Source organism: Rana temporaria, chromosome 12, assembly GCF_905171775.1.
Source record: "Rana temporaria chromosome 12, aRanTem1.1, whole genome shotgun sequence".
NCBI classification, from domain to species: Eukaryota; Metazoa; Chordata; class Amphibia; order Anura; family Ranidae; genus Rana; species Rana temporaria.
Window position 1 is genome coordinate 47912656 of NC_053500.1, and position 13638 is coordinate 47926293.

A 13638-nucleotide genomic window follows, 5' to 3' on the forward strand; every position below is an offset into this window, starting at 1 on the left:
AGGAGCTGTATCACCTCCTCACCACCTGCTTTAACCTCTTAAATGCCCCACTTGTGGGGTGCTTGCAGAGCAGCCCCATTGCCTTGAATGAGTGCTGCTGCAGCCAGGAAACAAAGCATCACGCCCGCAGCATGTGTACGCTGCTACCCGCTGCAGCCAAAAGGGGAGCAAGTGGTGGGCGATCAAAACACTGCTTAATCGCGGGAACGAGTCCTCAAAGTCAGAGAAACAGAGATTGGAAAAAAGTATAAAATAGTTGGGGTCAGCTTGTATGCTCAATGTTATAATCTTCTTGTTTAATTCAGTAATGAGGAGAGATCATCTGGCAGGGGAAGATCAGTATAGGTTTATCCCCGGCCAACCCACTAGCATGAATATCTGAAGGCTCTTTCACAATCTACAATATCCTCATGGCTATTCCAATAAATATGTAATGGTGTCTTTAGACACTTGTAAGGCCTCGTACACACGCTCGGGATATCCGACGGGAAAAAGTCAGTCGGGAAGCCGTCTGACTCAGGACCTGCCCAGGACCACGAGTAAGCCTCTCAGGACCACCAGGATGGCCATCCACACTGGACCACCAGGTATGCCCCCCTAGACCACCAGGGAATGCAAATCTGTGCCCAAGCAGCTGTCAATCAATGCCCACTCACAATGCCTACCACTGCCAGTGCCACCAGGGATGCCCATCAGTGCCACATATCACTCAGCATCACGTATCAATGCCCATCCGTGCTGCCTATCAGTGCCATCTATAAGTAGCCATCTTTGCAGCCTTTCAGTGCTCAATGTAGCCTATCAGTGACCACCAGTGCCACCCATGAGTGTTCATCAGTGCCACCTATCAATGCCCATCAGTGCTGCATATCAGTGCCAGCCAGTGTCCGCTCATTGGTGCCACCTCATTGGTGCCGACTTATCAGTGAAGGAGAAAACGTACTTATTTACAAAATTTTATAACAGAACGAATGCAAAACCTTTTTATTTTTAATTCAATCTTTTTCCATTTGTTTAGCAAAAAATAAAAACCTCAGAGGCGATCAAATAACCACCAAAAGAAAGCTCTATTTGTGGGAATAAATTCTGTTTGGGTACAGTGTAGCATGACCGCGCAATTGTCATTTAAACAGCGACAGCGCTGAAAATGGCCTTGGGCAGGAAGGGGGTGTAAGTGACTGGTATGGAAGTGGTTAGAGTGTTGTGTATGCTATTGTACTCTGTACCTGCTTTTTTGACTAGAATATCAATAAAAATCTATCTTTAAAAAAGTAAAAATACCAACCGCATTTTCTTCCTCTTCAGCTTCCAGTTCACGCTGCTGTAGTTCGTTCCGTATGATCTGTGCCTCCATGGCTTCATTTATTAAATGTCGTAAGATGGCTGCTCCTTTGGTTGTTTTCACAAATGGGTGCTAAGTCATAGAAATATCAATATGCATTAGATATTTTGAACTCTATAGCATATAGGTGCAATATTAGAGACTGAAGAGAAAATTAAATCAATGAGGAGATACAAAAAGATTGAAATAAGTCCCCATAGGCAACGTGCTATATACATTTTGCAACTGGTAAGTTATTTGAAAATCTCCATTGCTTGACCCATAACTCCATGTTGGATTCCCCTTGCTTTCTACTTGTTTGTGGACGAAGCCCATGGCTTTTTTTCAGTGGGGAAACGCAGTTCCGGCACCTCCATTAATGAATGTATGTAATGCAGAGGTGTCCAAACTTTTTTCAAAGATTTGATTAAGTGAACATGCGCGAGGGCCGACTATTTTGCCTGACATTCTTTGAACCATTAAAATTCGGTCTAAGTGTGTTCGTCCAAGCACTAATACACTGCCCAACAAGAATTCTCTTGCCTTTATTGCTGTGTGTGGTGAAGAGATGAGCTTGGGTGTGTTATTTGGATATACTGTATATCAGGGCTCAAAATTTCAAGTGAGCTACTAGCCAGGCCTCAAGAGTTACTCGCCACCAGTTGCCCCACCTAATTCATACACTGCCCTGCGCCTAATTGCACCCATAAACACGCCCTCGTAGATTATCTCATGGAATGACAATGTTTTATGCATAATCAAGTTACAAAATTAAATATTACCAACAACAACTTTAACAAAATGGGACAGGGCACTGGGGGCAGACCAGAGGGACAGGGCACTGGGGGCAGACCAGAGGCACAGGGCACTGGGGGCAGACAAGAGGGACAGGGCACTAGAACTGGGTCTCTTCCCCATTCTCTTGCTGTCTCATCCATCCTCTCTCTCTCTCCCATTCATCTCATCATCAGGAGCCTGTGTGTGCGGCTCCACGCTTGCATGTCCCCACTTCCCCCTTTTATTCAGGCTGGCAGAGAGGAGAGGAGCTGCAGCACAGCGGGGGGGGGGGGGGGGGGGAGTACAATCCAGCACTGAGATCCACACAACTGCACAGCCATTGACACCATAGCACAGCGCACACTGACAGCGCACAGCACACATTGAGACCAGTCTGTTCACAGTGCTCAGGCTAAACTGTTGGACACCTACATAGAGCACAAGGAGAAGAAAACTGCACAAACTGGAAGGCTGCCGCTCTCATGTCAGGGCAACTTTCAGTGAGCGCTGCACCGGAGTGGTAATTTTTGCAATCCTCCACCTCAGGCTCAGAGAGGTCATACTGTTAGGTCCCATGGCTTAATGAGAATTGTAAGGAGAGCACCTGTGTACTGCTCTGCCTGTGCGGCTCACCAGACTACTTTTCCCGAGGATGCACCTTTCCTCTTCGGCCGCCAATCTCATCTGGACTCTAAGTGTAGGCACAGATTGGAGGGAGATTGTTCATGCAGCCCTGTCATCACTCGCCCCCAGCTTAAATCCACTCGCCAAATGCTAGTAGGCGAGTGGAAATTTTGAGGGCTGCTGTATATATTTCTTTTGTGGCCCCAACGAATCCCAGAGCGTTGTTCAGGACTAAGGATGAGCTTGGGCGTATTATTTGGATATATCGTATTTATCGACGTATAACACGCATGGGCTCACCATTGCCATGAATGCAGCCTCACCATTGCCATGAATGCAGCCATACCATTGCCATGAATGCAGCCATACCATTGCCATGAATGCAGCCATACCATTGCCATGAATGCAGCCTCACATGTGCCATCAATGCAGCCTTACCGTTACAACCAATGCAGCCTCACATGTGCCATGAATGCAGCCTTACCATTGCCATCAGTGTAGCCTGATCGATGCCCATCTGCAGCCTCGGTGGGCAGAGGGAGGGGGGCGGGAAGAGATTGCCGACAGATTACAAACAGGAGAATCTCTTGTTTACTCTGTGGCCTCTTTAATACAAAGTCCAGCCTCCTATGATAGACAGAACAGTCATCCTATGGCATCCCAGGAGGCGGGACTTCCAATATAGACGCTGCTGAGTAAACAGGAGATTCTCTTCATGTAATCTGATGGCGCTCGTCCTACCCCTCCCTGTCCCCTCCAAGGCAGTGCCGATAAATACGGTATATATTTTTTGTGGCCCTGGGGGCCACAAACAATATATACATCGAAATCCCCAGGGGTTCAATATCAAATCAACAGGGGGGGCCGCATTTGGCCCACGGGCCTGACTTTGGACATGCCTGATGTAATGGCAAGGAGTGCTGGGGTGTGCTGGAGGGTCTATTGATGCTTGTTACTGGTGGGGATCTACTTTTGCTTGGAGGTCTATTGTTGCTGGGTAGATCTTTTGTTGCTAGTGGGGGGGGGGGTCTTAGGTTTTTGGGTAGGATCTACTGTTGAGGGAGAGGTCTATTGTTGCTGCCTCATGGAGGGTCTATTGATGCAGTCTGCTTTGACATCTGTTGTTGCTCCAGGGTGTCTATTGTTGATGGGGTGGCATTTTGTTGCCTTCCATTGTTGTGCGAGGGCCCTATTTTTGCTGGGTTGAGGGTCGACTGTTGCTGCGGTAGGGTCGATTTTTGCTCATATTACTGTCTTTGTTATCATTAACAAATTCCCTGCAAATCACTTAGTAGCAAAATATATACTTGGTTCTGTATTCTCTAAAATGGGCAGCACTGGGAGGTTGGTAAAAGGTGGAACCAAGGAACGGTGCTCAGGGGTGGGTAGGAAGCAGAAATAAAGGGTGAAGGTTGGAGTTCCTGCACCTATTCTCTGAGAAAAAGCCCTGACTAAGCCAATAAATGTACATATAACTGTGCACATAGTTTTTAATCAGTTTATTTCCATTTCTTATTACATATAGATATTTAAAGAGTACATAGTCCTAATGACATCAGCTAATGTCCTTACTAGAGTTATACAAACACACATACATACTGGGTTGAGTTTCATCAGAAACCTGACGCAAGATTTTGTGCTGAATCCATATTACCATATGTGAAAATAGCACCACTTCCAGCCTGAGGTTGAGGTCCTCAGTGGCCACAAAACATACTGTAGCTCGGTTTAATGGTGGTAAATAAATGGCTTGCCTATAACTTCTCCTTATGGTATGCCAGTAACATTTCTACAAATGGACCCTGCAATTTGATGGTTCCATCTGTCATTGCCCCCAGGAACTCATGGTCTATGGCTGCAAGATGTGCACTGAACTACAGAAGAATTTTGGAAGCCAGATTATCAACACAAAATCCACACAATTTAACCACTTAAGGACCCGCTCATGTACATACCGTATTTATCGGTGTATACCGCGCACTATTTTGCCCTGAAAATCAGGGCAAAATCGTGGGTGCGCGATATACGCCGATACCCGCTTTCCCGCCACGAGTTTGAATACTGCGCCCGCATATAGCGAGCGCAGTACACTCGTGAATCTTCGGGCAGTCTCGGCGCCTCTCGTACTGACGTCCTGACGTCCTGAGCGTACAGGACGTCAGTGCGAGAGGCGCCCGAGCCTGCCCGAAGATTCACGAGTGTACTGCGCTCGCTATATGCGGGCGCAGTATTCAAAGTCGTGGCGGGAAACGAGCGGGAGGACGCCGGACCCGCCGAAGATGGACACCGGACCCGCCGAAGATGGACACCGGACCCGCCGAAGATGGACACCGGACCCGCCGAAGATGGACACCGGACCAGCCGAAGATGAACACCGGACCCGCCGAAGATGGACGCCCGACCCGCCGAAGATGGACGCCCGACCCGCCGAAGATGGACGCCCGACCCGCCGAAGAGGACACCCGACGAGGCCGCAGAAGGACGCCGGACCCGACGAGGCCGCAGAAGGACGCCGGACCCGACGAGGCCGCAGATGGACGCCGCGCAAGACACCAAAACTGTAAGTACAAAAAAACAAAAAATCTTTTTTTCCCACAGGATTGGGGGCCACTTTGGGGGTGCGCGGTATACGCCAGAGCGCGTTATACCGCGATAAATACGGTATACGTCGGTACTTTAAAGATGGATATCTCGGTAATGGCAGCAGCTGCTGCCACAACCGGGATATCCATCTTTTCTTTGAGCGGTCCTGTAAACGATAACGGTGGTCTCTGCGGCGGATTCGCCGCGAGATCGGCGACGGGAGAGGGCCCCCCCTCTCGCCGCTCTCCCGCGCCCACCGCCGCTTACCGGAGCCGTCGGCAGCGGCGGAGGCGATTGGGTCCCTTTCTCTCCTCGGCTGGGATACGAGTGAGGGCAAGATGGCCCCCACCCGTCCCCATAGCATAGCAGGGCGGAAGTGACGTCAAAACGTCACTTCCGCCCATGCTTCTTAAAGCAATATTTTCTAGTTGTCATTTTTTTGCATGCAAGTCTAAATCAGGGTTTGACAAATTTGCTTGGAATCTAGGAGCCAGCTAGAAAAGTTAGGAGCCAGAAAACGCACCCCGTCCCGACGAGCTTACGCGCAGAAGCGAACACATACGTGAGCAGCGCCCGCATATGTAAACGGTGTTCAAACCACACATGTGAGGTATCGCCGCGATTGGTAGAGCGAGAGCAATAATTCTAGCCCTAGACCTCCTTTGTAACTCAAAACATGCAACCTGTAGATTTTTTTAAACGTTGCCTATGAAGATTTTAAAGGGTAAAAGTTTGTCGGCATTCCACGAGCGGACGCAATTTTGAAGCGTGACATGTTGGGTATGAATTTACTCGGCGTAACATTATCTTTCATAATATAAAAAAAAAATGGGGATAACTTTACTGTTGTCTTATTTTTTAATTAAAAAAAGTGTAATTTTTTCCCAAAAAAGTGCACTTGTAAGACCGCTGCGCAAATACGGCGTGACAGAAAGTATTGCAACGATCGCCATTTTATTCTCTAGGGTGTTGGGATAAAAAAATATATAGAATGTTTGGTGGTTCTAATTAGAGGGAAGAAGATGGCAGTGAAAAATAGTGAAAAATTACATTAGAATTGCTGTTTAACTTGTAATGCTTAACTTGTAATACCAACGGCCACCACCAGATGGCGCCAGCTCACATCTGGTGGTAATAACTTGTAATACCAACGGCTCACCACTAGATGGCGCATGCCCACCTTCCAAGCCAAGACGCCAGGACACTATTTCTAGTCGCCATGGCGACCTGGCGACCGGGATTTGTCGAGCCCTGGTCTAAATATGGGATCTGAGTTTTTTTTTACCCCAGATCTCATATTTAAGAGGACCTGTAATGCTTTTTTCTATTACAAGGGATGTTTACATCCCTTGTAATAGGAATAAAAGTGACCCATTTTTTTTTTGTGTGTAAAAATTAATAAAATAAATAAAAATAAATAAGAAAATAAAAATATTTTTTTTAAAGCGCCCCGCCCCAACGAGCTCGCGCGCAGAAGCGAAAGCATATGTGAGTAGCGCCCGCATATGAAAACGGTGTTCAAACTCCATGAAATCCTATATATCCATGTACGTATACACTTTTAGCAGAGTTTAGGAGGTGCTGTGGTTAGGAAAGCTTCAACCTCCCTCTCCTGAACGTGGAAGAATCACATTCAGGAGAGGAACGCTCTGATCGCCGGCTGCGGGAAACCGGAAAGCATGGCAAAACCGCATTAAAATTGCGGCAAGACTTTGCCACGTTTTACGTAGTACATTACGCCCAAGTGTACATAAAGCCTATTAAAGGAGAAGAGACCCAGAAGGAGGAGAGTCCTAAACACTGAGGTATGACGGCAAGGGATGGATTACCCGTCAACCATGCTTGGTTTCCAGAGGATATTGTACCATTGTCTCTATCCACATATTTTCTCTTTGGTTATTAATATTTCGTCTAATATAAATATTTTTTCCTTACACTTTCACCTGCAGTAGTGCTAAAAAGGAGACGTAACTTTTTGGAGTGACCAGTAGGCTGATGTATAAAGCACTCTCCAATAGGGGTCAACTTTGAGTCGTAAAACTCTAAAAACATACAAACACCGGATCCTCTCGTCATTTTATTTTCTCAATTACATTTAGCTTTTTCAACAACATTTCTGTAAATCAACCCCCATGTCCTTGTGCTAACAAGTAAATGACTGAACAGCCCATATTGACCTAATTGCTCTTCCTACAACGTAAATGCTGAAAAAACATCAATTTTCCCAATATATTCAATGGGTTAACATCCCTTCCAATTAATAATGGATAACGTTAGCCTGGCCACACATTACACTTCTATTTATTTTGCATTTATTATGTGTTGTATTTGGCAGAAGGCATGTTAAGGGTCTATGAATAATTTAGTGAAATATTAACAGAACACACTATTCCCAACATGTCATGGCCTAGATTTTCCCGAAGTCACGTCTTCTTCCAGACGGTGGAGAACCAGGAACGGTTAAACGCGCCAGAGGAGAAAAGCTGAGGATTCCGCCTGGTTATGGAGGGAAATCCTCACCCGGAGGAGATTCCGAAGAATCAAACATCTCATCCTGAACTATACATGAAATTAATTGAAAACAGCTTCCCCAATGCCTCTCGTTATCCAAACTGTTGAAGATGCAATACATGTGGGAAATAAAAGACTCGCTAAAATGCAAGGCAGGGTTGGGTATACTTAAAGCGCATTTTTTGCATCTGTCCATACCCTATAATGTTGATTACGATTGCACTGGTGTATATCACAGCAGTTACTTACTCTGGGCATCGTACAATACAACAGAACCTGACTGGCTCAGGATTCTGGCATATACATCTCAAACTACTTTGCTGTGTGATGGGGATTAGGGATGAGCTCCAGGATGTTCGTACACTCCACGTGCAGAGCCCGCCAGGAAGTTGGCACTGCGCTGCCCTAATCACAGGCAGTGGGACATTTCCCGATCTCTGCAGCCACGCATCGGGACAATGTCTCCCGGCGTGTGATTAGCGCAGTGCCATGCCGACTTCCTGGTGGGCTCTGCACGTGGAGTGTGCGAACACGCTGGAGCTCATCCCTAATGGGGATTATGTCAAGTGGGGATGAGCTTGGGCATGTTCGGATCCTAGTACAAACCCACCTGATCAAACCTGCCTCTACTGGGCGAGTCATCTGTGGGCAAGGCATTCCTCTTCCCACAGCCGCACATATACATACCCTGTGTATGCTTGTGGCTGTGAGGTGGGGGAATGCTCTGGCCGCAGATAATTGGCCCAGTACAGGTGACATGTTCCTAGCAGGCTCACCCAGGTGAGTTTGGACTAGGATCAAAACATCCCCAATGGCAAGTATAAATACACATTTATTTCAGCAATTTTGCTTGCAGCTAATTTTGGAATAAAAAAAATGTTGAATTTAACTCTTTATGTTAACCCCTTTTAGCATTTTTTTTAGCAAGAAGGGCCTTCAAGTCAAACCAGGACTTTTAATTTTGCAGGTATAAAAAGGGATGCTAGTGTGGCGGTACTACATGCAGTAATAAGTGGCAAGTGTATCCTATCACTGATAGGTGTTGCACATATAGTGGGTCAGTTAATCAAGATGACAGACAATAGTGTTAGGGTGTGCATGGAACAGCATGTGATGATGTTTCTTAACCACTTCCCGCCCAGCCTATAGCAGGATGCCAGACAACAGTGTTAGGGTGTGCATGGAACAGCGTGTGATGATGTTTCTTAACCACTTCCCGCCCAGCCTATAGCAGGATGACAGACAACAGTGTTAGGGTGTGCATGGAACAGCGTGTGATGATGTTTCTTAACCACTTCCCGCCCAGCCTATAGCAGGATGCCAGACAACAGTGTTAGGGTGTGCATGGAACAGCGTGTGATGATGTTTCTTAACCACTTCTTGCCCAGCCTATAGCAAGATGACAGACAACAGTGTTAGGGTGTGCATGGAACAGCGTGTGATGATGATGTTTCTTAACCACTTCCCGCCCAGCCTATAGCAGAATGACGGCCAGGCGGTGGTTCAGTTATCCTGACTGGGCTTCATATGACGTCCAGCAGGATAACAGCCATTGCACGCCCGTGGGATTGATGTAGCCAGTCAGTCTGACACACCGCTACACCGATCTCGGTAAAGAGCCTATGATGGAAATTGAAAATTTCAAGGGGTATGAATACTTTTTCAAGGCACTATAAATGCAGTTTCCACTTTTTTGAAATTTGTTCTTTTTATTATATAAACTCCAAAAGTCCCGGTTTGATTTGAACGCCCTTCATATTTTACTTGCAGTTTAACAGCATCTTATACATAGTCCAGTGAATTTAAAACAGGACAACAGAGAGATAATGAATACGAGAGGACATTGATTATGTTTTTGTAATTTAATGGTTGTGTAATGTATATTTATTTTATTTATAATTTTTTGTTGCTCTGTTGCTATCTTTGTAAGGTGACTTTGGGTGTTCTGAAAGGCGCCTATAAATAAAATGTATTATTATTTATTATAATTGAATGGTCTGTCTGTGAAACTGCAGGGAGTTGGCAAACCTGCAGCAATACAGGGACCACATTTTTTAATCTACAGCCGATATATATACATCTCAGTCCTGGTTAAGAAACACTGAACTATACTGTTGTTGTACAGTCAGGTCCATAAATATTGGGACATTGACACAATTTTAATCTTTTTGGCTCTATACACCACCACAATGAAATAAAACAAACAATGGCTGCGCTGCTATCAATCTATCCAATGAAGAGCTGAGAACAGCTGAGAAGACCGGGCCGAGAAGCCATCGTGTTCACAACGCGGGACTTTCGAGGGCTCAGGTAAGTGAACAGGGGGGGCTTGTAAGAATCTGATGTTTTTTTTACCTTGACACAATTCTAATCTTTTTGGCTCTATACACCACCACAATGGATTTGAAATGAACAAGATGTGCTTTAACTGCAGCCTTTCAGCTTTAATTTGAGGGTATTTACATCCAAATCAGGTGAACGGTGTAGGAATTACAACCGTTTGTATATGTGCCTCTCACTTTTTATTGGACCAAAAATAATGGGACAATTGGCTGCTCAGCTGTTCCATGGCCAGGTGTGTGTTATTCCCTCATTATCCCATTTACAATGAGCAGATAAAAGGTCCTGAGTTAATTTCAAGTGTGCTATTTGCATTTGGAATCTGTTGCTGTCAACTCTCAATATGAGATCCAAAGAGCTGTCACCATCAGTGAAGCAAGCCATCATTAGGCTGCAAAAATAAAACAAACCCATCAGAGAGATAGCAAAAACATTTGGTGTGGCCAAATCAACATCCTCAAAAAAGAAAGAACGCACAGGTGAGCTCAGCAACACCAAAGGACCCGGAAGACCATGGAAAACACTCTCCAGGAGGTAGGTGTATGTGTGTCAAAGTCAACAATCAAGAGAAGACTTCACCAGAGTGAATACAGAGGGTTCACCACAAGATGTAAACCATTGGTGAGCCTCAAAAACAGGAAGGCCAGATTAGAGTCAACATCTAAAAAAGCCTTCACAGTTCAGGAACATCCTATGTACAGATGAGACCAAGATCAACTTGTACCAGAGTGATGAGAAGAGTATGGAGAAGGAAAGGAACTGCTCATGATCCAAAGCATACCACCTCATCAGTGAAGCATGGTGGTGGTAGTGTCATGGCGTGGGCATGTATGGCTGCCAATGGAACTGGTTCTCTTGTATTTATTGATGATGTGACTGCTGACACAAGCAACAGGATGAATTCTGAAGTGTTTCGGGCTATATTATTATCGGCTCATATTCAGCCAAATGCTTCAGAACTCATTGGACGGCGCTTCACAGTGCAGATGGACAATGACCCGAAGCATACTGCGAAAGCAACCAAAGAGTTTAAGGGAAAGAAGTGGAATGTTATGCAATGGCCAAGTCAATCACCTGACCTAAATCCGATTGAGCATGCATTTCACTTGCTGAAGACAAAACTGAAGGGAAAATGCCCCAAGAACAAGCAGGAACTGAAGACAGTTGCAGTAGAGGCCTGGCAGAGCATCACCAGGGATGAAACCCAGCGTCTGGTGATGTCTATGTGTTCCAGACTTCAGGCTGTAATTGGCTGCAAAGGATTTGCAACCAAGTATTAAAAGGTGAAAGTTTGATTTATAATTGTTAATCTGTCCCATTACTTTTGGCCCCTTAAAAAGTGGGAGGCACATATACAAACTGTTGTAATTCCTACACCGTTCACCAGATTTGGATGTTAATACCCTCAAATTAAAGCTGAACGTCTGCAGTTAAAGCACATCTTGCTTGTTTTATTTCAAATCCATTGTGGTGGTGTATAGAGCCAAAAAAATTAGAATTGTGTTAAGGTGAAAAAACATCAGATTCTTACAAGCCCCCCCCTGTTCACTTACCTGAGCTCTCGAAAGTCCCGCATCGTGAACACGATGGCTTCTCGGTCCGGTCTTCTCAGCTGTTCTCGGCTCTTCATTGGATAGATTGATAGCAGTGTAGCCATTGGCTCACGCTGCTGTCAATCAACTTCAATGATGAGAGGGTCGGGGGTGGGCGGAGTCCTGTAGTTGGCGGCTATGGATGCCAAATACAGGACTCGGGAGAGCGCCCGCAAGGTAACCCTCTTGGGAAAGCGCTTCACGGGGGTTAGCTGATGCGGGAGGAGCCGAGACAAGACTAGGATTGGGGCCACTATGTGCAAAACGAACTGCACAGTGGAGGCAAGTATAATATGTTTGTTATTTAAAAAATAAAAATAAAAGTAAACCTTTACAACCCCTTAACTTTTTTTCTTATAAAATGAGACTACAAAGATTCTTACCTGTAGAAGTTCAGTTGCACTGGCTCTTTGCTCAGGGTTCTTAACTAAACACTGGTTAATAAAATCTATGAATTGCTTTGACCAAAGCTCTGGTTTCCGTAGCGTTGGTGGAGGGTTTGATGGGATCATAAAAATTGCCTTTAAAGGAGAGATAAGAAGAATAGTTTTAGATCAACAAGAGCACACTGTTAAAACTAAACTTTAGTTAAAAACAAAAGAAATAGCCTATTAAAAGAGAACATAAAAAAAAGCAGCTTTTACTGTGATATTGATTGATTGAAATCTGGAGCTACCACTATATGTACTTATCTGGCATAAGACACCCTCAGTTAATTGGGTTAAAGGATCACAGCATCATTCAACCCCCTTCTTATGAGCCCAGGTCATCATGGACCTGCCACCAGTCTTTGGCTGGTTAGAGCAGCAGAAACAGTAATAGGCTCATCTCTCTGTCATGCTCCTTGTCAGCACATGGCTTCTTGTACGGCTTCTTAACCACTTGGGAGCCGCGCTATAGACGAAAGACGTCCACAGCGCGGCTCTCAACTGCCGGGTGGACGTCCCTGGATGTCCCTTTATGTGCATTCCCCGCACGCCCCACTGGGGGCGCGCAGCGGGGAAACACTGTGCCCGGCGCATCGCCGAGATGCCGATGCGCGTGCCTGGTGGCCGCGATGTCCGCCAGGTGCCCGCGATCGGCGGTGACAGCAGGGACGTGGAGCTCTGTGTGTGTAAACACAGAGCTCCATGTCCTGTCAGGGAAAGAGGAGACCGATGGTGTGTCCCTTGTACATAGGGACACAGCATCGGTCACCTCCCCCAGTCAGTCCACCTCCACACACAGTTAGAACACACCCAGGGAATACATTTAACCCCTTCCCTGCCAGTCACATTTATACAGTAATTTGTGCATTTTTATAGCACAAATGAATGGTCCCAAAATTGTGTCAAAAGTGTCCGATATGTCCGCCGCAATATCGCAAATATCGCAAATGCCCTCTATCTAGGACTCCCCAAATACCAAATCACTCGTCTGCAAGTCGTTCAAAATACGGCCGCTCGACTAGTGACCGGAAAAAAACCATGGGAATCAATCTCACCTTCACTGAGATCCCTTCATTGGTTGCCAGTAAAAGACAGAATCACTTTCAAGGCACTCTGCCTAATAAATAAGTTCATTCAAGGCAACGCCCCCCAATATCTATGCAAAAAAAAAGCCCATAACCCCAATCAAAACCTCCTCCAGATACCCAAAGCCAGATACAAGTCCAAAGGAGATCGAAGATTTGCAGTCCAGGGACCTCGCCTGTGGAATGCACAACCAACCACCATCCGACTGGAGTCGGACCACTTGGCCTTCAGGAGAAAGATTAAAACCCATCTCTTCTGAGGTCAAGGGGTTCCTTACCCATAAAATGGATACAGCGCCCAGAGGGGATTCAGTTCGCATGTGTTGCGCTTTACAAGTTTCTCACTCACTCACGCAGGCCTGACAGAAAAAAAAAAA

The 13638-nt window shown here is 45.8% G+C and overlaps 1 protein-coding gene across 1 annotated transcript in view; it reads right to left on the reverse strand.

The window, feature by feature from the left end:
- Positions 1–13638, reverse strand: part of LOC120919202 (serine/threonine-protein kinase 4-like) — a 168245-nt gene that overhangs the window by 49681 nt on the left and 104926 nt on the right. Inside the window, exons 7-8 of the mRNA XM_040331245.1 lie at positions 12132–12269; positions 1286–1414 (exon numbers count right to left, since the gene is read on the reverse strand). Coding sequence (XP_040187179.1) covers positions 1286–1414; positions 12132–12269 — 267 coding nt within the window. The remainder of the gene's footprint in view (positions 1–1285; positions 1415–12131; positions 12270–13638) is intronic.